The 22,265-nt window shown below is 45.6% G+C and overlaps 1 protein-coding gene across 2 annotated transcripts; it reads right to left on the bottom strand.

Annotated features, from left to right (window-relative positions):
• Window positions 1-652: 652 nt before the first annotated feature.
• On the bottom strand, window positions 653-20,509 carry PCYT1A (phosphate cytidylyltransferase 1A, choline). 2 transcript variants are annotated; one of them, XM_038416725.2, is made up of 8 exons: window positions 19,590-20,509; window positions 14,816-14,915; window positions 12,197-12,313; window positions 10,444-10,595; window positions 9,394-9,472; window positions 6,595-6,737; window positions 5,783-5,971; window positions 653-5,087 (listed from the first exon to the last, which is right to left on the bottom strand). In XM_038416725.2, the coding sequence occupies exons 1-8, from the start codon at window positions 19,704-19,706 to the stop codon at window positions 4,881-4,883; spliced, it is 1,104 nt and encodes a 367-aa protein (XP_038272653.1). In that variant the 5' UTR covers window positions 19,707-20,509; the 3' UTR covers window positions 653-4,880. The 2 variants fall into 2 exon arrangements, with proteins under 2 accessions (XP_038272653.1, XP_043347680.1); XM_043491745.1 differs by having other exon boundaries at window positions 653-1,418; window positions 19,590-20,494.
• Between the last annotated feature and the right edge of the window lie 1,756 nt (window positions 20,510-22,265).

Below are 22,265 nucleotides of genomic sequence, written 5' to 3'. Positions count from 1 at the left end.
GTGAAAAACCCGGCCCCTTTATACAAACTAATGGCCCCAGCTATTAGCCTTAATTATGGAAACATCAGTACCTATCACAGCTACAGCACCGCTCATCCAGAGGCCCCAACAGCCTTCACAAAGATGGGTATTAGTATTCCAGTTTCACACATGGGGAAAGCAAACCCACAGGTGGGCTAAGTGAGTTTTCTAAGGTCCCAGTGGTAGAACAGAGAACCCAGACATCCTGACTCCTAGAAAGGTCTATTTTCCACCGGAAGCTGCTGCCACTTTTCTAACTGCAAATCAAACATGGCATAGATTGCACGTCCCCTCTGCTTTAGCGGAACAGACTCAGCTGTCAGGCTGGAATTAAAGAAAGAAAAAGCGGCCTTGCACTGGCAGGGCTGTAGAATACAGTCTGAAATAAACTGGTAAAGAAAAGCAGCATTAACCAGAGTGACACAGGGCATGTTTGGTCAGTAGCTCAGTGCTAGTTTCGCCCGTAGAAGGGGAATTGGTGGAAAATCTGTTAAGAAAGGCTACGACTTCAGGAGTTCTCTTCTGGGCATGTTTTTACCTTGGATCATCTTTTCAATAAGGGACGGCAGATCAAGGGAGATTAAAAGCACTCAAATTAAGAAAAAAAATACATTGGGCAGTTTGACAAGGGTTGGGTAAAATGACTTTGCATTTATTTGGCTAAACATAAAAGCCAAAAACCAACTCAGAACAAGCCAGTAACACGTGTGCATACACAGAGAAACCAATACAGTTAACAATGATTGAGAGGAGACATCCTGAGGTACCCTAGTGAGAGGAGCAATGCACCACACTGGTGTGTTTCAAGTACGACAGCATACCGTCCTGCTAAGACAACAAAACTCACGTGACTCCCAACTCGGTGCCCTGGCCTAGAGTGTCACGCAACTTGGGATCGCATTGATGGAAAGTCCCACTTTCCCCCTAGCAATCTGAACCACCACACCCTTTAGCTCAGTTCGTATCCCAGCATAAAACCTTATCCCGCAGCGCTTTCGTAACAAGGTAAGTGACGTTTCAGTGATGAAAAAAGCTGGAATTTAAAACGAATTCCAAAATCCACATTGTTCCATGTATTTGTTTTGGAAAATCTAAGCATTGATCTCGTCCCAAGAAAAAACAAAACAACTGTTCTGGTCAAGCTTTACGCAAGTGGCAGCATTTTAGAGGAGTTACAAAACTGTCAAGTTTTACAGAGTTGGTTATACTTTTGTGACAGACAATGTATTGCCGAGAATATTCTCCTCCTCTCTCTCTCTCTCTCTCTCTCTGGCTTTCTAGGAGTCAAACAGCAGCCAAAGTGAACACGTACTCCATGTACCTGGCCACGTGCAATGTTCAAATGAAGAGCTGAAAAGACAGGTTCTGTCTCCTCGCTGGACAAGTTGCACCCCATTCTGTATATGAAAGGAAGGCAGGGAATCTGACCACCACTAAAAGTCGCAACTAACAACACCTATAGGGTGGGTCTGCATACAGGCTTCCTGCACAAGGCCCCCACCCCAGTGTGTTCCATATATATTGTTACAAAGAGGAGGGAAAGAATACGTTAGAAGCATTAACTGCACTAGCACATGCTTCGAGTTACAGATGGGCCCTAATCACACCACCTACAGTAGGCCAGGTTTTAAATGATTTTGTTAAAAGAGTTTAACCCCATAACATTTTTTAACAGACAGGTTCCACTTTCCCTCCAGAAGCTTGAACAACTTTCTTCTGAAGCCCCAGCTCACGTGCTGTTGAACATCACTATCACAGCTTCTTAGGGTCCAATCAATCACACCAGAGGCGCTGCTCATGCTCAGCCTTTGCCTGCTATTATCTCCTGCTTCACCTTTTAGCATCACTCCACTGCCATCCTTCCTGTCCCATGTGGAAAGGAATTTGCAATGGCTTGCCTTCAAAGCCAGCCACCGTATGCATGAGACCAGAGATCGCTCGAAGCCGCATCTCATATGGTTTTGCAGAAATTGACCCATATGGATTTAGTGGTACCAGGTTCCATCTTACTGCAGCAGATTCTCCATGGAGGAGATCGATCTTGTAGTGGGGGAGAAACACAAACTTCTCTCATTCCTCTACTCTGCCACTTCCTCAGTAGGGTTTGATTCTAACCAGCCCCGTCCGACACTCATGAGCAGCTGTTCCAATGTGTAGGTGAGGCTCAGTAGATATGCACAGAATGAAACAGTCAAGTGATTATGATGAGGTAACACCCTGGGAAACCCAGCCTGTCTCTCACCAATCGTCAGAAAATTTTGCTATGCTGAGGGTACATTGACTGTGCAGATGAAGGATTCCTAGCACTCAGCTATGTGCAGCAACAGACATGAAGCGTGCCAGACGGTGGACTCCATGCGATGACGCCGTCTCTCTAAAAGCCATGATAAACACACTGATTTGGGATTGGAGTGTCCATTTCAATTTGCAAAATGAAAGGAGGAAGCAGGGATTGTTAGGTACAAGCAACAGTTTTGATATTCCTAGTTACAGGCAAACAACACGCCCCAGCTGCACAAGTGACCCCACCCCAGGCAGAGAGACCATGCAGTAGCTTCCCTGTGCAGGATTTAGGAGTGACTGGATACCATAAATACTGTTATAATGCAAAGCTACAGAATACTGTTCACACCCTGTGTTTAATGTGACTATCAGTGCCCTGTGCTGCCCTGCCTAAAGTTTGTGATCAGGTGAGGAAACAGACCAAGTTTCTGCCGAAGGAGAGCGATACAGATATATGCCACCACTCAGATGTCGAGAAATTAAGAATCGTTTGCATCTCACCATTTTGGTGCCACTTCAGAATGCAAGTGCTCCCTACAGCTGCTAAAACCTTCCCAGAGCCATGGCCATCCTTGCTGGGAGGAATCACTCACACTGGGGTACCGGGAAACCAAAGCTTTCCTTTCCCTTTGCCAGCTCTGGTCTCATGGGAAATATAGGGGTGGGGGAAGAATCAGTTTGATGAAGCCTGGTGGAGGACGAGAGTCTATACCAAGCCTCAAAGGTGGCATTTCAAAGAATATCTAGACAGAACTTTGAGGAAGTAGCCACCCCTTTTACATACAGGGTGGTCATGTTCAATAGCTGCATATTACTGTGTAGGATGGTTCTAGCATCTGCCTTTTAGTCTCCACAGAATCACTGTTTCCCTGGATCGGACGTCGTGGATTTTAACACCCACAGACTTTTCCCACGAGATTCTTAATCTGACCCCGTGGTCTGTTTGCAACATTGCAAAGGAAGCTCTTTCCAAGCAGGAGATGGCAAGGCAAGCTCAGGCACAAAAGCAACGTTGGGAGTTTCACGGCTGTAGATATGGCAGCTCCACCCCCTGGATGCTGGCTTCCAGGATAGAGTGTGTTCCAACAAGACCCACAACCTGCCTGCCCAAAGGACTTCCCTTGGGCATGCGCTGTGCAGGGACTCAGTGTTTGACACTGTGCTACACAGCTTACCAAGGGGCACTTAAAGCGCAATATAAACATTTATTATATAGTTAATAGCAAAGCATCATTGGACGACAATTTCAAAAGAACAGGTGCTATTGGTTAAAATTAAAAATAGTGGCAGTTTCCTTTCATGCTATTTCTGCGCCCCCAAGAAACACCTAATGGACAGAGGTACCTGCATTTAATGCACAAATGATTTGACACCTATGTGAGAACATCGCCCTTTGCTGGGATAACATACCCCAGCATTTATCTGACTGTACATCAAAATGGACAGAGAATTGGCCATGGACATTCTGAACATCTCTCTTAGCAGGGTCTTCACCTCCCCGATAGGAGAGAGATCACAGCTCTCCATCCCTTAGTGCACAATAATGTAAACAAATACGGACCAGTGCAAAGCAGAGCACTCAGAGTGGACGTTTGGACAGACAGTAATATGGTCGGCACACCAGAGACTGGGGGGAGGTGCGAAGGCAGGAAGAGGACCTTTCTGAAGGAGCAGGCATATTTGTTATTGCCTAGCTGAGCGTACGTACACACAACCACACAACGCACGTCTGGAAAGAAGATGTGATGCTTTTCCCTCAAACAGCAGCTGATGGGCGAAATGAGGTTCTTGGCCTGAGATTTAGTGATGCTCCTAGATGCCTGCATGGCAGATAGAACATTCTAAGGCAGCCTTTCCCTTGCCGAGCTGTACCTACTCTGCAGGTTTACCAGGCTTTACAGAACGGTGCGTGACCCGTTTGATGCTGGTGTGGCTACTCAGATGGCGGATTTCCCACACAGGAGACATGAGGCAGGTTTCCATTATGAAACATTGGGAACCTCAGCTGAAAGAAGCAAGGTCAAGACACAGAGAGCTGGGTAGGTTCTTACTGGTTCCAGAACAGTACGGACGTCTCTTTATAATTAAAAAATAGCTCATCTACACTACTGCTTCCTGCACTGTCAAGTTCACACCATATGAGGACCTGGCATATCCATCATTCGAGAGATTCAGCAGCGATGGAGAATCCTGCCATGGGGCAATAAAAGGCTGCAGTGGGTCAAAACAGCAGACAGACAAAAGGGTCCGATTAACTGTTCTCCCAATACCCCCCTGTCTGGCTGAGGTTTCACAGGGCAAAGACTTCAGTGCCACTCTCTTTAAAATACTTTAAAAAAAATTATAATAAAACCCACTTTTCTCTTGGAAACCACTGGAACGTAAACAATAAAACGGGGCTGGGGATAGGGAGAACGTTAGACTGTGCTTCCCAGACAGTAGCCCTTGCGCAGAGCAGATGGTGCCGCTTGGAGGGTCGTCAGAAGCTATGTTATCATTGCTCTCACGTTTAAAGTTCCCCTGGGGTTAGGAGCTGGAATTTGGCAATCAGTGATTCAGTGTCCGTGGCCAGCCACCTAGTCCTCCTCATCCTCGCTGATGTCATAGGCGACGGCGGATTGGTTCCTGGAGAGGTTGGCCGGTGAGGAAGGAGGGGTCTTGGTGGAGAAGGGCCAGCGGAAGGAGGGAGAGGGGGAGCGTTCATGCGTCGGGCTGCTGCTGGGGCTCTGCTTTGGGCTGATAGCCTGCAACATCCGGCCTTTGCCCTCCTTCAGCATGTGTTTCTAGCGAGGGGAGGGAAACAGGAGGGAGATTAACATCATGGCTGGTGGCACGTTCGAAGGTGATGGGAATGGGTATTGGAGCCAGCACTCGCAGCATTTATGGCTGCTCTGGCCCATCGCCATCCCATGCTGTGATATGAACCCTATGGAAAAAACTCCACTTGCAGGAGCACAAACTTAGCTTAGTTGGACAGGCTCAGTGTCAATCAGTTCAAGCATCTACAGCACACAGCCTTAGGGGGCTGGGTAACAGAACAGGGAGCATTTCATCAGTAGGCGCTCCGTTCAAATCAATGGCTGTAAGTTACCACCCTCCCATGGCTACTTGGTGATGTGTAAAACAAGTTGGAGGGGTCAGTCCAACTCTCGGGGAATCGGTGTTCTGAATAAAAACCCGCCGTGGCAGCTGGCACTAAGTGGCATCCATGCTGGTCATCTCAGACAGGCCATGGATAAGTGATCCTTAAAGACTGAGCTACTTTTGCCTCTAGCAGGGCCTCCCTTAGCACAAGGCTGATGGAGATGGTCTGGGAGGGAAGCTGGCACTGCACCCTGTGCTGTGGTTAGCTAGAGGACTTCCCTTTGCAGGGCTATCACAACAGCATCTCCCAGAAGCATTAAAGTTTACCAGGACGCTTTCTGAAATCCCCTACCCACCCAGTCTTTGTTCCCCATTTCCAGGGTGAATGTGTTACCAGTGCTCCTTCTGGTCCAAACATCTCCAGGAAGTTGCCGATGAATTCCCGGGATTTCTCCTCCCATTTTTGAATGAGGTCAATGCTCTTTTCCTCCACTTTCTGGACAAACTCCTTCGATTTCTCCTCCACATCCTTCACCCTCTTTTTCACCTTGTCCACACGTTCCTGCAGGTGATATTTCTTCTCCTGCAGAAGCAAACAACGCAGGGGGAAGGATTAGGACATGGAACACTTGAATTTTCACCTGTCCCACAGGCAATTACTCTTACTTTTTAGGATTTAAAGAGGTGAAGATAATTTGCTGGTAATAATAAAAGCAAACTGCACTGGCCCTAGTGCTGAGCAGCCAGAGGCTCCTGGACACACACAAGCTACGACTGGGAATGGATGATGTTTCAATCAAAAACACAAAACGACGATGCTCTGCAACCTGCATCTGCAGCGTTCACAGCACAGTACGCAACCAGGAGCTGATCTGATGGCACTGATGTTGCCAAACAGACAATTTCACAGAAAAATTTTGATTGCCACTTTGTTGGCGTTGAGTCTTCCGTGCAGCATTTCAAGGGGGAAATTATCGGACAAGATCCTAGGACAGCGAAAAAAGCAAATATTGGAACTCTGTGTGTGTGTGTGTGTGTGTGTGTGTGTGTGAGTGTGAGAGAGAGAGAGACTGGTTAGTCCTGCAGATTTATTACTATTGGTTTGTATTGCAGCCACTCCCCGAGGCCTGGGTCAGGATCAGGATCCCACTGTTCAGATACAGTCCCTGCCCAGGTGGATTTGCAGTCTGACACATTGAGACTCACGTTTATGAAGCTGACGTTCAGCTCCTTGGCAGTGTATCCCCTCTGCAGGTTTCGACGGGCATAGACATCATAGTCCCGTACAATCCGGGTGATGATATCGGAGGTGGAGATCCCTTCGGTCCTCTGAGTTGGTGCAAACATGCCTGAAACCAGGGGAATTAAATCCAGGACAGGTGTAGGTCAGATGGAAGCGAGGAGCTGCTACTGACTCAATATGCACGCTGGGGTATTTCACAGGCTCTTAAAGATCATACCCTACTTACTATATATATATTTTTCCCAATTGGCCTTGTTCTATATTTTGACCCTTGGAAATTGTCCAGTTCTGGTGTCCACAATTCATGAAGAATGGTCAAAAACTGGATATGGTTCAGAGAAGAGCCACAAGAAGGATTAAAGGATTGGAGAGTATACCTTCTAGTGAGGGACTGAAGGAGCTCAAGCTATTTAGCTTATCAAAGAGCAAGTTCAGGGGCAATTTGATCAGTCTAAGTACCTAAATGGGGAACAGAAATTTGACTGTAGATGGCTCTTCAGTCTAGCAGACAAGATCCAATAGCTGGAAGTTGAAGCTAGAGAGACACAGACTAGAAATAAAGTTCTTTTTTTTTTTTTTTTAAAAACCAAACCAAACCAACAAACCAAAACAAACAAAACCAACAAACAAGGAATTAACCACTGGAACAGTTCACCAAGGGGTATGCGGGTTTTTCCATCCCCGGCATTTTTTAAATCGAGATGGGACGTTTTTCTAAAAGATCTGCTCTTGTTCAATCACAGCGACTGGACTTAAAGCAGGAATTAATTCAGGGGAGTCCTCTGGCCTGCATTCTGGAGGAATCCAGGCTACTTGATCACAGTGGTCCCGTATGGAATTATCTACGCAAACAGCTCAGCAATACTACCGGGCCTGAAATCTGCACTGAGAGGCACCTGCGTGGTGAGCCAGTGAAGTCTATGGGGTAGCACAGTGGCTGGACCAAGGCTACAGAGTGCAAGTCAAGGGTACATTTCCATGGGTCTCTTACCTTGTGCAGGTGACTCCTCACTCGCCCAAATGTACCAATTCCATAAAGGATGTAGGGAGACTAACCCATGTCTCCAACACATATCACTTAATGCGCCCCAAAAAATTTGATCATCAGCCTTGGAGAACCTAACACACCCAATAAAAGGTCAGACTGCTGGCAGCAAAAACTATTTTCCTTCCCATGAAAAAAGACCCACTGAAGCGTATTGTGCAGCCAGCTGACTGAACGGGAATCTGGGCTTGCCACTGACCGAGCAACCCCTGAGAGTTAAGTAGCATGCTGAAAGGTAGGCTCAGATTCTCCAGCCACCCCTCCTTTGTTGGATCTCTGCAGTTATTTAGTATAAAACTCGGGGGGGAAGCTGATCAAAAGCTGGACTCTAAATGAAGAGGAGCGCCGTTACTGGGCTCTGAGGACGAGTTAGCCAATAGACTAAAGGGTAACAATCATCCGGAAGAGAGCATGTTTCTAAGAAATGTACTTGGCTGGTTGGTTTGTACTCTGTTCTCTTTGCTATTGTCAGAGACGCGTTTTAATCAGGGAATCTCCAGCACTGAATTTGTGATATTGTGCCGAGGGTACCAGCCCATCCTCATGGAATGGACCGTGACGGGACAAAGGAAGAAAGACTGAGAGGACGCTGCCTTTGTCTGAATACAAACAGCACCTGTAGCCATGTTTATGCTGGAGGTTTGTCACAGCAGGACAAGAGTCAAGGATAGCATGATTTTCCCATGTGTCCATGACTTTTCTCTTTTCACTCTACTGTGGCTTTTTCCTGTGGGGCTGGGCCCAGTGCCCTGAAGTGGGCATTGCAGCCTGGCACATGGGTTGCAGTGCCGCTCCAGTTTGGCCTGTACGATCCTCTGTCCCAAGAGGGTGTTGGCCCCAGCCCTGTAAGACAGGAACTGCAGGGTGAGCGCTCTCTCCACCACTCTCCCTTCCTGGTCCTCCTCTCCTCACCCAGCCAGGATTAAGATATCAGTGTTGCTCTAGGTGGTTGATGCTCCTGGCGTGGGGCAGGGCAAGGAGAGGGGCATTTTTTTAAAATCAAAAATCAGGGAGCAGTCACCCAGGCCTCTTACTAAATTCACCGTGACTGCTCTGTGCTTTATGACAAAAATGCCAAGACAAATTTGCCATCTTACCCATGACATCGAGTATGAAAACGTTGCAGTATGAGAGGTTTACATTAATTTAAGCCCAACAGATGCGAAAACTGCATCCTGCATTTTGCTTTTTTAGACCAGTGCCATTTTTAATTAAGAGACGAGGCACATTTACTATTTCTAGAATGGAGACTGAGGGATACAACTGTGGGTCATTTATTTTGCTAGCTATTAGATAACAAGCATGCGTTGTTACCCAAGGATATATCATGAAAGAGCAGATCCACCATACCAGGACTAGTGAACTAAAAAAAATAAAAAATAAAAAAAATTTTTATTTTTAACCGTGACCATGGTATCAGTCTTTGAGACCCAGGGCTTCTGTTTACTCCATGTATCACAGGAGCAGCCCTGCCAATGTGGTGCAAGCCTAGCGTGGAAGAATCAAACTTTTAGGCACTCCGATTCCACGGCGAAGGGAGCAGTAAAAGAACCTGGACAGAGGCGAGCTCAGTCTCCCTAGACATTCAATCCTTGCCAAGCTGGACAGTAACTGGCACCAGCTAGAACACGGGTTTTGCTAGAACACTTGCCTCAAGACCCACCAGCTAGTGCTAGATGGTAAAGGTTACAGGTCACCACCACGACTTATGTCTCACCTGCTTCTTTTATGTGTTTATAAACATCGTCACTCCCAGCAGAAGAATATGGGATGTCATCATGGGCAACAAAATCAATCTGGGAGTTGAAGAAAAAAAAAAAAAGTTAGAATACATCTTTCCTTGAATCCACAGAAGGTACCTTTTTATGTAATGACCAAGTAACAGTTAATTACTTACTGCTGAGCACCTGTGCACAGGTACAGGGCTAGCAAAGCAATGAAGAATGTCAATGTGCTTTGCTTTCGAAACAAGGTTAACCCTCCGCAGCCCAGCCCTCCTACAGAATCCTAGACAAGCCTACGAGTGCACGCCAAGGAGGAAGACAACTGGAGTAAGCAGCAAAAGCAGTTTCAAGCTTCAAACAGGGTTATAAACCAAGTGAACTGTTGGCCCGTGAGCAGTAGCTTGGTGCCAGCAGAGGGCAATATCTGATGTCCAGAGGAAGGTGAGAAAGTTCCTTAATGCATCTGGCCACAAATGCCTTCCTGACCCCTGCAGCAAATAAGCACGTGTCCTGAAGCAGGAGATTTGATTCAATCCTTCTCTCAATCTACACAACCACAACTGTTACTACTGGCAGTAAAACTACCAACTCCTTTTAAAAGCCAGACATGGTATTTGCCTCTCTAAACTCTTGCTAGTGGAACTTCACCCACAGGCCTGCTACTTGTTTTGCATTTACCTGCCACTAACTTTGAGTGACCCCTTGTTCTCATATTAGGGAACAGCAAAGAGGAGGGCTCACTCTGACTGATTTCCCCCCCCCCAGATCTGGCCTCCTCTCAGATTTTGAGATTACAGGCTAGCTCTGCTCAGGCCCCTAACCTCCTCAGAAGTGAACATGATCCGTTATACCAACTCATGGCACAGTCTAGGACATGTAACAGAAGAGGGTTGCTGGTACGAATGATCAGACTGAAATACAGCAATTACTCAGAATCCTGTACCGCCGGCGTGTAGAAGGAGCGTGGTAGTTACAAGCGTGCACACGCAGCACAGTTGCCTGATTGTCGGAAAGCCCCTTGCAGCTCTACTGCTGTGTCTTACCTGGTGCTCTGCCAGGAACTCTGGGGTGAGGGTCCATGGTGCATTTCTCACCACTTCATCCACGTAGCGACAGTGCTGCACCGCGTCGTAACGCTCGCTTTCGTTCATCACCGTGAAGCCTTTGAGGTTATGGGTCAGCTCATCGCTGCAGACTATAGACACGGGCACAGAGCAAAGGTGAGTTCTTTTAGTCTTCTGAATACCCACCCTGACCCCCTCCACTACCCGACTCCACCGTCTGCCCCGTGCAGCACGAGAAAACTCTGTGCCAAGACCCTGGCAGATATTCTAAGCTAAGCAGGCTCAGGAGTTACAGTTCAAGTGCCACAAGAGGTGTTGGTGATTCAGGAAGAGAACCCAGCTTTCAAATCCCTGTAAGGCAGGGGTTCGCAAACTTCATTGCTCCAAGAGTCTCTTCTGACAACATGACCCCAGGAGGGTGGACCAAAGCCTGAGCCTGCCCAAGTCCCATTGCCCCAGGCGGGATGGGCCAAAGCTGAAGCCCAAGGGCTTCAGCCACAGGTGGGAGGCCTGTAACCTGAGCCCCCGCCCCGGGCTGAAGCCCTCAGGCTTTGGCCCCGGGTAGTGGGCTCAGGCTTTGGCTGTGGGCCTCAGCAAGTCTAACGCCAGCCTTGGTGACCCCATTAAAATGGCGCCCCGACCCACTTTGAGAACTACTGCAGTAAAGCATAGGTGTGAAAGGTTTGGAGGTGGAGGGGGAAAAGAGCGCTACGGAGGTGAGGAAGCCTCTCAACTCCACTGATTTCTGCACACTGAAGAATACAGCATTATTATGCAAAATTGGTCAGTTGACTGGCTGGTAACCCTTCACCCCAGGCCCTCAAAGGCTCTGAAATCCATGCTGCTTGTCGAAAGAAATGATGAATACAGAAAAGTCAACTTTCCTTTAAAAGCTAACAGTGTTCTTCCTCTGGAGTGTCAGTACTGGGAGCACAGGGCAGCTCTATGGGACTGCCCCTAGGTGGGGCACATAATTGCCTCATTTACACAGGGGATGACTTGGGTCCAGAACCCTGACACCTAGCAAAGAAACATCAGAACCAAACAGGTTTCTAAATTTAGAAACAAAGCCAAAACCCATATGAACAAATCAAACTAGAATAGAATGGGTTTACAGCAAATCATCCAATCACCAGGCTGATTAAACCACGTGAAATAAAATCAACAATTCTCTATTAACTCTATGTAACTATTTGGGAAGGCCCAAACTTAAACAGACCGATCTGAATTGATATATTGCTGCTCCAGCCAAACAGCTGATACAGGGAGGGTGAAATCACTCCCAGCTTGAAGCGAACATTGAGACTACACACATAGAGGGACAGTTTCTTATTCTTCACCTGCTCCGGTTCTCCAGACGAAGGCTCAGAAAGTCCCCTTTTATTTTTTGGCACTCAATGTTTGAACAGCATTTCTTGGCACACAAAATTTAGATCAACGGTTAGACTAACTCGGTCAGCATAGAAAGTAGTCCCCACCTTTAAAAAAAAAAATTTCTGGAGTTCCATTTTTATAGACAGGCACATTTATCCCCCAGCACTGCACTGTATCCAATTCAATACTGAAGAGGACGAGATTACAACGTGGCTGCCCTATGAGCTGCAACATGTGAAAGGCACCACATAAGACACTAAGGGTGGGACGGTGCAAAGGAAACTACAGGTTGCAATCCTACCTTTGGCACGGTAAACTATTCCTGAAAGGCTGCCAAAGTCAAGAGACCTCTCCTTACCTCCCACAATGAGATATGTGTTCGGGAAGAGGTTCTTTGCCTGCATCAAGGCCCGGGCATGTCCAGAGTGAAATAAGTCAAATATCCCATCAGCATAAACCCTGACTGGTCGATCCACTGAGCATAAAAACAAACAGACATTATTCATGGAGAGCCATTCCTGGGGAAAGCATTTGCTGGCCGCGCCTTAGTGGGTGGGTCTGAAGACCTAGTGAGCCTTGGGTTCCTTGTGAGAGGAATTTGGTTGTACGTGTTGTTACAGAAACAATTGTCAGAATGTGGAGCTGTAGCCAGAAAAGGTTTGAGAAGGGAAATTGCTGGTTTGTTTCCGTTAGGATTCAGTGTATGGTGGTGCCAGACTAAGCATGGAACGACATTCTGAGACAGACTTAAAACCTAAAGTGCCATGCGTGGTGTTCTCATGGGGCTAAGTGCAGCTGCTCTGAGACAAGGTGCACACAGCACAAAGGGAAAGCTGGGGAAAATGCAAACATCCAACATCGCTATCCTACAGGAATCAAAATGCAACATGCCCATGTTCTGCTCAGCAACAGACTACCAACGGGTGACTAGCCAAAGACATTTCATGGGTTTGTCTTACGTTTGCCAAGCAGGCTCCTAGAGGAAATCCTGAGATCTTCCCAATTCCCCCCACACTCCATGCTGAACCTCACTATTATAGCTGTAGTCCTCCAATTCTGGAAGAATGGCCAACGAGAATTCCTGCTCAGTATGACTCCTAAATCAACCAGGCAGGGCTATTACTGAGCCAACCTTTAGTTCCTGCTTCCAAGGAATGCCAAGCTGCACTGAAAATCATCGAGACAGCACAAAACAGTCCTGCTAGGCCTTGGGGTTGTCAGATAATTTCATGGAGAAGCTAGTGCTGTAAAGCTTTCCCTGGATGGGGCCAGAAGGCTAAGCCCCATTCAGATTAATTGCTATTCCATCTCTTAGTAAAGAGCAGCTCATTTATTTCGATACTTGAGCTCAAACATGCTTAACTTTCACCCACTGTTCCACATTCAGCCTAAAGGATATTTGAGAGCCCATATGCTACTAAAACCACAATAGACTTCTTAACTTCCACTTTTCTGGGCCAGCACAGGACTCTCTCTCACAGCTGTAGGACACTTCACCCATCCCAGAAGTTATTTGACACATGTCTGTCTGGCTTAGATTGGCCAGAGAGCCAAGTCTGAACCAGAGGGAGGGCACCTGGCAGACAGGAAATGAGACTGCTTCATGCATAGAGGGCAGCATTTAAGGAGGCCTGAAGCTGATGGTAGGAGAAGCAGATAAAGGGAGCAGCAGGAGGACGGGACTGGGGGGCAGTGTGGGGGAAGAATACAGATGTACAGTAGTTAGGGACACTATAGGGCATTGAAGGTGAGACAGAGGCAGTCAATTAAGGTAATAAAGTGAGCTTTGCTGGGAAGGGACAGATGTTAGATGATGCAGACGAGCTGTATAGTGAATGCTAAAAGACAGTAACAATTTATTACTTGCAGAGCCAATCTGATTGATCCTGAAGGTGTTAAATGGTTCCATAGAGAAACCAACGAATCAGAGATTCGAGACCTCTAACCCTGATCTACGGGCCAATACAGGCTTGGTCCCTGGTGTATGTATGTGAGAATGGGCATCTTGAACTTTCTCAAAGCATGGATCACAGATAACAGGTTGGAAACCTGTGTGCAGGCGTTTAGACCAGTTTAGATTTGACTGTGCAAAGCCATGGGGCTTCCAGAAATTCCATTGGAGACTATTCAATAGGCCTTGACAGGTCATGAGATGAATAAACCTCCTTGTAATGACTTTATTGCTATTTACAGAAAGAAGTGCAGTGCTTTCGTTACAGCTATGAAGCTGGCACCATGAAGGGCTGGGTACAATCATGTACTTTAAACAGTCAGCACAGGACCAGCAGAGGAATGCGGCCCCTAGCAGCTGTTATTAGCACTGTCATTTTCATGCTTCTGAACAAAACCTTGACCAGTGAGTAATATACCATTCTACTCATACAAGTGACTGTAGAAATCGGCACCCTCCTATTCCCAGGGGCAGATCTGCTGAGCATCCTAAAATTGGCTATCAAACGTATGCTGCTGTATCCTTCGGCGTGCAGGCAGGGCACCTCACAATGTTGCCACCATTAAGGGTATTTGTTCTGTTCACACGTCTTATACTTGTCACGAGACAAGTGATTTTTTTTTTTTAAAATGCCTTTTGGCTTCTTTACTCGTCTAGCTTTTTAAGTTGTCACAGTTGCTGCAAAGAAGAGGGTGAGCGTTGATACTGCTCTGCAACAACTCAGGAAGGTGGCTACAAGCAATATTAGCATTGAGGAGATGTAAGCTCTTTGGTGCAGGAACCTTCTCTTACGATGTGTACGTACAGCTCCCAGAACAGAGGCCCCAATCTCCAGGCAGTCACGTAATACAAATAATAATAATAGTCTTAGTCCCCAGGGTGGATATAACGCTCCTAAATAGCTAAACAGGGCTCCTTCCAACCTGACACAAGGGAGGATGAAACGCTTTAATTCAGCCAGGAGAAATCCTGGAACAGCACACGTGTTTAGGTAACTGCCTTCTCATTTGGTTTTACAGTACTTACAGGGCGTGCCTCGGGTCGCCTCTTCCAACGTCAGTCTGACATACGCCTTACTGTAGTCCACTTCAATTTGATCTGAAAACGGAGCTGGCTCCCTCAAGCCCTAAATAATCAGAGAGAAAAATAGCTTGCAAACCCCCCAAGATTCAGCATTTTATACAGCCACAGCCCAAGCAAACCGGGATGGCAGGGGAATTATGATAGCCCAGCAATTCAATGGCAGACATACTGCACTAGGAGAGCTTTGTACAAAAGGTGCTAATGTGATTTACTGATGTTAAGCCCCAACACGGTCCTGGGGGGTAAATTATCCCTAGCTTATGGATGGAGAGAACTGAGGTGAGCTGAGGTTAAGTTACATGCTGAGTCAAAGGAAAAGCTCAGCAGAGCCCAGGGCACAGATTCCCAGCTGGTGTGAATGAACTTCAGTGAAGCTATGACAGTTCACACCAGCTGAGGATCTGCCCCACGACTCCTTTACTCCCAAGTCCTCAGATCTAACCACTGGACCAAACTGCCTCAGTTGGACCATACTTTGAAACAAATCTCCCCACACATAGGCTCCAGTGTTGTAATGTGCCAGCGGTTCCAGGTATCAGAACAATTGAAGCTATTAGCACCTAAAGAGAAGCTCCCTATAGCTGGTCTGACTCTCCAGGGAAAGTGTTTACAAGCACCGATTTGTAAGCCCTAGAAGGTGAGAAACCAGTCATGTTCTGTGGGAAAGCACAGAAATCTGATGGAACATTACAGGACTCCCCCCACACCCCTTTGAAACTACCTGCAAACACACACACATTGGTGGAGTTCAGAGTGAGAATTATGAGGCATAAAGTCCAATTATAGCTACTGTAGGGCTGATTTCTTCTGGACCAGAACAAAGCATCTTACCCTCCAATAAGCAGCCAGCTCAGTTTCAGTTAAATGACCATGTGGGATCTGTGACTGTTAGAGACTAACTTTCTCTTTTAGCAGGAAGGTGTGTCATAGCAGAAGATTACCCTTCCCTAAATCTAGATGATGAGGAACCAATCTTGCTAACCATTACACTAATGTCTTGATTTAAGACAAACTACAGCTGCAAGAGATTTCTCAGCAATTTCCTCCTGCACATTGTGGTGAGCCCTGGCAGACCTTCTGCAAGTATTGCAGCTGTCACTCCCTATTGGAGTTCTAAGCTGAAACGGATCTCTTTAAGTGCAGCACATGGGAAGGCAGCAACCTGGCTGCTATGCTGCAGTGAGCTAATGCCCTTCAAAACCTTCTTTAATTAGAGTATTATACTAAGTCTCTGGCCTCTTACATGCCATCTTGTCCATTACGGTCAGAGGCCTTCGGTCTTCTGGACCTCATGGACTGCAGAGGCAGAAGTGGCATCGTTCCTAGCTCTAAATTTGTAGCGCCGGGCATGCATCTCCTCACTTCAGGGATTCTAAATTAAACTCTTACATTTAATGAGGCCAAAATCCATTCCCCAATACAGACTTCAGATTTCCTATTTAACACTCAATCCCCCTTTGATTTTTTTTTTTTTTAAATACTTCCGTGCTTGCCTCTGTTCTTATTGTTATGTTACCTAACGGATGACACGAAACCCTCCTCTCTAGATTAAAAAAAACCCCAGTCTTTCCACCATGAAACAGGGTTGGGGTACACACCCTGAAATACTGAATATAATAGATGATCAGAGCAGGGTTATAAAGTCAACTGGGCTTTCTATTACTGTCTGCTGGGGAACTCTAGCCCTGCAATCCTCTAAATGAGCAATCAGATCTTCAGTTACAAGTATCTGCCAAGAGAGCATAAAGTATCTGGGTGACACTTTCGCCCTTGCAGGAACAGGGAGCCCTGCTCTAAACTCCTAGGAATAAAACCTTTCATGAAAGAAAAGAAGTAAACTCAAGAGACCCACACGGAGACCGCACCTCAAAGAGGCTGAAGAATTCTGAAGAGGGCTGGCTAGAGGTAGCATGAGGAAGAAGTATAAGCACAGTTCGCTTTGTGCTATCTGTGATCAGAAGCCCTCACAGGGCTATGAATGTAGCACCAAAGAGGGTGGGCGTGTGCACGTCCCCTCCCCATCTTTAGATGATGTGTTACAAGGTCTGTTGGTTAAAGCACAGGCACTGAAGTCAAGAAGATCTGGGTTCTTTGCCCAGCTCTGGCACAGCTGCTTTAGCAAGTCATGTCACCATTCTGTGCCTCAGTTTCCCCATCTGTAAAGTGAAGACAATTCTTACCCATTCAGCTTTGTAAAGCACTTTGAGATCCTCTAATGGAAGGTGCTATTGAAAGGCAAAGCTTCGTTCGTAAATTTGGGAAGGTAAAAGGTGAAGCTGAAACACATTGCAGGTATTTTTACGAGCAACTTTGACCCCCACAGTGATGGAGGAATGGACGGCAGCCAGCTCTGACAGAAAGATCAGGAAGGAAGAACTCTAGAATGTGTGATACGCATGGAGTGGGAGGGAGAGAGCTGCCACATAAGGAGAAACCTACAGTGTTACAGCAAGGGCAGTATGAAGTCAAGGCAAGCTCTGGAAAGGAAACATAGATTTTGGCAATGGTGACCCCAATAAACCCACCCTTCATGTCTACTTGGGAGGTGGAAGGAGAACACAGATCAGGGTCTGATACTAACAGTGAGTGAAAACAGTGAGTCTTTTTTTGGCGGGGGGAAGGGGAGAGAAAAAGCAACCGAGTTATAGTTTTAGCAGTGTTAATGATTTAAAAATACAAGAAATCAGTCCAAGAGAGACTCTTCGAGAGGCATCATCAGATTAACGGAGGCCCCAGCATTTCAGTTTTGTAAAACAAGGCTGTACTGAGCCCAGTACAGACAAGAAATGTTCTCATGGATTGTTTGAAAACTCTCCTGCAGTGCTGGAAACACAAACGCAGCTTCCTGATAAATACCTCAGAATCAAAGTGAAACCCGTTAAACACACAATGAGACTAACCAGTCTACCATCATTGCAGAAGGCAAACCAGGGTGCATAAAAATAGATTTTATAAAAATCAGATTTTATTCAGCATAAATATTAAAAAAAACCTATTTAAAAATTAAATTTGAAATGATAACCTATATGAAAGCCTAAATTTGCTATATTCTATTAACATCATTTAATTTAGATAAAAATATAATATTCAAGCAGTACGTATTTGCTGTGGAAGTTTTAAAGAAAGAAACCAGTGAACTTGTGGCAGTCACTGGCTAAACACCTGGAACCAGAGTTTGTTGAAGTGCTAAATAAGCTTTTGACTGACAGCAGTCTCTTTTGCAGGTTCAGAGAGATTTTCTTCATTTCCGTTTATTCAACTAGTTCAGTTCAATAACTAGGTTCACAGAAAGTTGAGAAACTGGGAGCTGAAAGAGCAGGAAAGCTTGTTTTCCTTTTCCAATCTGTGAATAAAAATGGAGTTTGAGCAGATGAGAACTACTAGTTCTAAAATCTTGAAGGACAGGGTGACCAGAAACAATCAGTTCAGCCAACGCTTCCCTCGTTTAGTAAATCAGTTTTAAATGTAAACCATGTATGGACCCAGCATATTTCAGATAGTTTTATTTAACTAATTAAAAAATTGAAAATACTGGTTTTGTGCATTTTTAACGCAATTCCAATTTCCATCCAAACGCAGCCTGACACAAATCACCACACACACAAATCATCAACCTGGTAAATAAGAATGCATCATTCACCATTTTCTAACATCATGACAATGTAAAAATTAAGAAACCAAATAAGCATGTTAAGCTATATAATTGCTTAAATAAATGTGTATAGCATATATATATATATATATATATATATATATATATATATATATATATATAGAGAGAGAGAGAGAGAGAGAGAGAGAGAGAGAGAGAGAGAGAGAGAGCGCGCGCGCGCGCGCGTATCCTCGGGTTAGCAAAAAATAGTACCAAATTTAGCATAAAGTCTACATTTAGTCGCAAATCAACACGTCTTAACTATTACCAACCAATAAGGATCAACCTCACCTTAGGAAAATAACTAAAGTTCAAATGAAAAACAAGATAAAAATTGATTATTTATATCAAGGTTTCCTGCCTGCTGATTTAAATCAATCCACCTCAAGGCAAGAAGTTAATTAACATTATTTTGGTTTTAATAATTTAGCCCCCAAAACGCTCATGCATGCGACTTTAAACCCACAAGTTTATGGGTTTACAGCCGATGAAGTGAGCTGTAGCTCACGAAAGCTTATGCTCAAATAAATTTGTTAGTCTCTAAGGTGCCACAAGTACTCCTTTTCTTTTTGCAAATACAGACTAACACAGCTGCGACTCTGAAACCTGTCACTGATTTCAGTGGCATTATTAACGTGCTTAACCACATGAGTAGCTGTAGAAACATGGCCACAAGTGGATCTAAGGAACCAGTATCAATTTTGTTTAAAATCTCACTTACATCACTAAAGAAATTAGAACTGTGAAAAGCTGATTTCTTTCAAGTCTGTACACATTCACGCCCAGAGTAAACCACCACAATTACCACAAAGAAGCTTACCTCAACGGGCTTTGGACTATTTTTTTTTCGGCCTGTGTTGTATGTATGTACATTAGTGTGAGCAAAGGAGGATTTTGAACCAGCTTTGCAAGAAGCAAACAGTACTAGCCAGGCTGCACTGTTCCGCCTCTTTCCCCGGGCACAGGGGACATTTTACTTTGCCCTAATCAATGTAGCAACGTCAGTATCATTCAGCTGCTTTCCAAAAGTGAAAACATTTCTGATCAGAAGCCCTGCTTACTTACAAACGAGCGACAGGACATTTTCGGAGGGATTCCATCCAGCTCTGTTGCCCCATTGGGTCCTGACCCATCTTTTCTTCTCTTCCGGGGATTGAGCCTGGACGAACTTGGTGGCTCCATCACAGGAGAGGTGCTTGGCAACGCCTTTGCAGCAGACTAGAAGAATGAAATAAAGAACAAGAAATATCAGAGGTATTTCACTCAGGAAGGGCTAAGAAACCAGCCAACAGTGGGCTCTGTGTACAAAAGATCAGCCCAAAGGCATCTGAATAGGAAGCCTAGCCAGTTGTACGTGGCATCAGGTAACAAAACTTCTTGACTAACAGTGCCCGGTGGGAACACTGAATAATTTCTCTCTGCAGAGCAGCTCCTAGTCACAAGAATGACGAGAGGGTAATACTCAGCTGGCTGGAGAGAAACGCCCTCAGGCAGGAGTTGCAATATGAGTGATGATATCATTAGCACGAAGCTAGTTATGCTATTTTAGTATCTGAGTGGCAGGCCAAAGATTAAAATATGCCCAGTCCACGTGTCTGAAGGGTAACTGTGTACAATTTCCCAGCACTCATTTCAATGATAAACTGGATGCACAAAAAGAACCCCCACACAACAAGACAGCTGATGGGTAAAGCTGGATTTCCTTGGGGGGAGGGGAGGGGGAAGAGAAGAAACCTTGCCCATGAACTAATTCATGACTAGGCTATATGCAGTTCTCTCTCAGCTGTTAACTTCCCATACACCAGGAATGCAAGGAAGCCCCACATTGGTTGCTGGTGAAGTGGAACTAGGCATTTACATGAATGAGTAACATTGGAAAAATCTCAACTCCAACTGCCAGAAGATTTAAAAGCAGATGCTGGATTTGCAAATTTGTGACTTAAGACTGGGTTGAAGTTTTTCCTTTACTAAATCAACAATATGCAGATCCCAACATGGTCATTTGAACTTCTGTATCGCCTCTTGTCAGAGAAGACTGGCATGCCTGGGAAATATGGTTCACACCCAAGTCTAGAAACCCTACTGACTTCCTGAGGAAACTACAATCCATTGGTGATCTTCCTAAAAACACCATCCTAGCCACTATGGATGTAGAAGCCTCTACACCGACATTCCACACAAAGATGGACTACAAGCCGTCAGGAACAGTATCCCTGATAATGTCACGGCTAACCTGGTGGCTGAACTTTGTGACTTTGTCCTCACCCAAAACTATTCACATTTGGGGACAATGTATACCTTCAAATCAGCAGCACTGCGATGGGTACCCGCATGGCCCACCAGTATGCCAACATTTTTATGGCTGACTTAGAACAACGCTTCCTCCGCTCTCGTCCCCTAATGCCCCTACTCTACTTGCGCTACATTGGATGACATCATCTGGACCCATGGAAAAGAAGCCCTTGAGGAATTCCACCATGATTTCAACAATTTCCATCCCACCATCAACCTCAGCCTGGACCAGTCCACACAAGAGATCCACTTCCTTGACGCTACGGTGCTAATAAGCGATGGTCACGTAAACACCACCCTATACTGGAAGCCTACTGACCGCTATTCCTACCTACATGCCTCTAGCTTTCATCCAAATCACACCACATGATCCATTGTCTACAGCCAATCTCTACGATATAACCGCATTTGCTCCAACCCCTCAGACAGAGACAAATGCCTACAAGATCTCGATGATGCATTCTTACCACTACAATACCCACCTGCTGAAGTGAAGAAACAGATTGACAGAGCCAGAAGAGTACCCAGAAGTCACCTACTACAGGACAGGCCCAACAAAGAAAATAACAGAACGCCACTAGCCATCACCTTCAGCCCCCAACTAAAACCTCTCCAACGCATCATCAAGGATCTACAACCTATCCTGAAGGACGACCCATCACTCTCACAGATCTTGGGAGACAGGCCAGTTCTTGCTTACAGACAGCCCCCTAACCTGAAGCAAATACTCACCAGCAACCACACACCACGCAACAGAACCACTAACCCAGGAACCTATCCTTGCAACAAAGCCCGTTGCCAACTCTGTCCACATATCTATTCAGGGGATACCATCATAGGGCCTAATCACATCAGCCACACTATCAGAGGCTCGTTCACCTACGCATCTACCAATGTGATATATGCTATCATGGGCCAGCAATACCCCTCTGCCATGTACATTGGTCAAACTGGACAGTCTCTACGTAAAAGAATGAATGGACACAAATCAGACGTCAAGAATTATAACATTCAAAAACCAGTTGGAGAACACTTCAATCTCTCTGGTCACTCGATTACAGACCTAAGAGTGGCTATCCTTCAACAAAAAAGCTTCAAAAACAGACTCCAACGAGAGACTGCTGAATTGGAATTAATTTGCAAACTGGATACAATTAACTTAGGCTTGAAGAGAGACTGGGAGTGGATGGGTCATTACATAAAGTAAAACTATTTCCCCATGTTATTTCTCCCCCACCCCACCCCCCACTGTTCCTCAGATGTTCTTGTTAACTGCTGGAAATGGCCCACCTTGATTATCACCACAAAAGATTTTCCTCCTTTCCCCCCCTCCTTCCTGCTGGTAATAGCTCATCTTAAGTGATCACTCTCCTTACAGTGTGTATGATAAAACCCATTGTTTCATGTTCTCTATGTGTGTGTATATATAAAAATCTCCCCACTGTATTT

The sequence above is a fragment of the Dermochelys coriacea genome, chromosome 9 (assembly GCF_009764565.3).
Source record: "Dermochelys coriacea isolate rDerCor1 chromosome 9, rDerCor1.pri.v4, whole genome shotgun sequence".
NCBI lineage: Eukaryota > Metazoa > Chordata > Testudines > Dermochelyidae > Dermochelys > Dermochelys coriacea.
The sequence above is the reverse complement of the archived record's forward strand: the minus strand, read 5'-3'. Positions and strand labels throughout refer to the sequence as shown.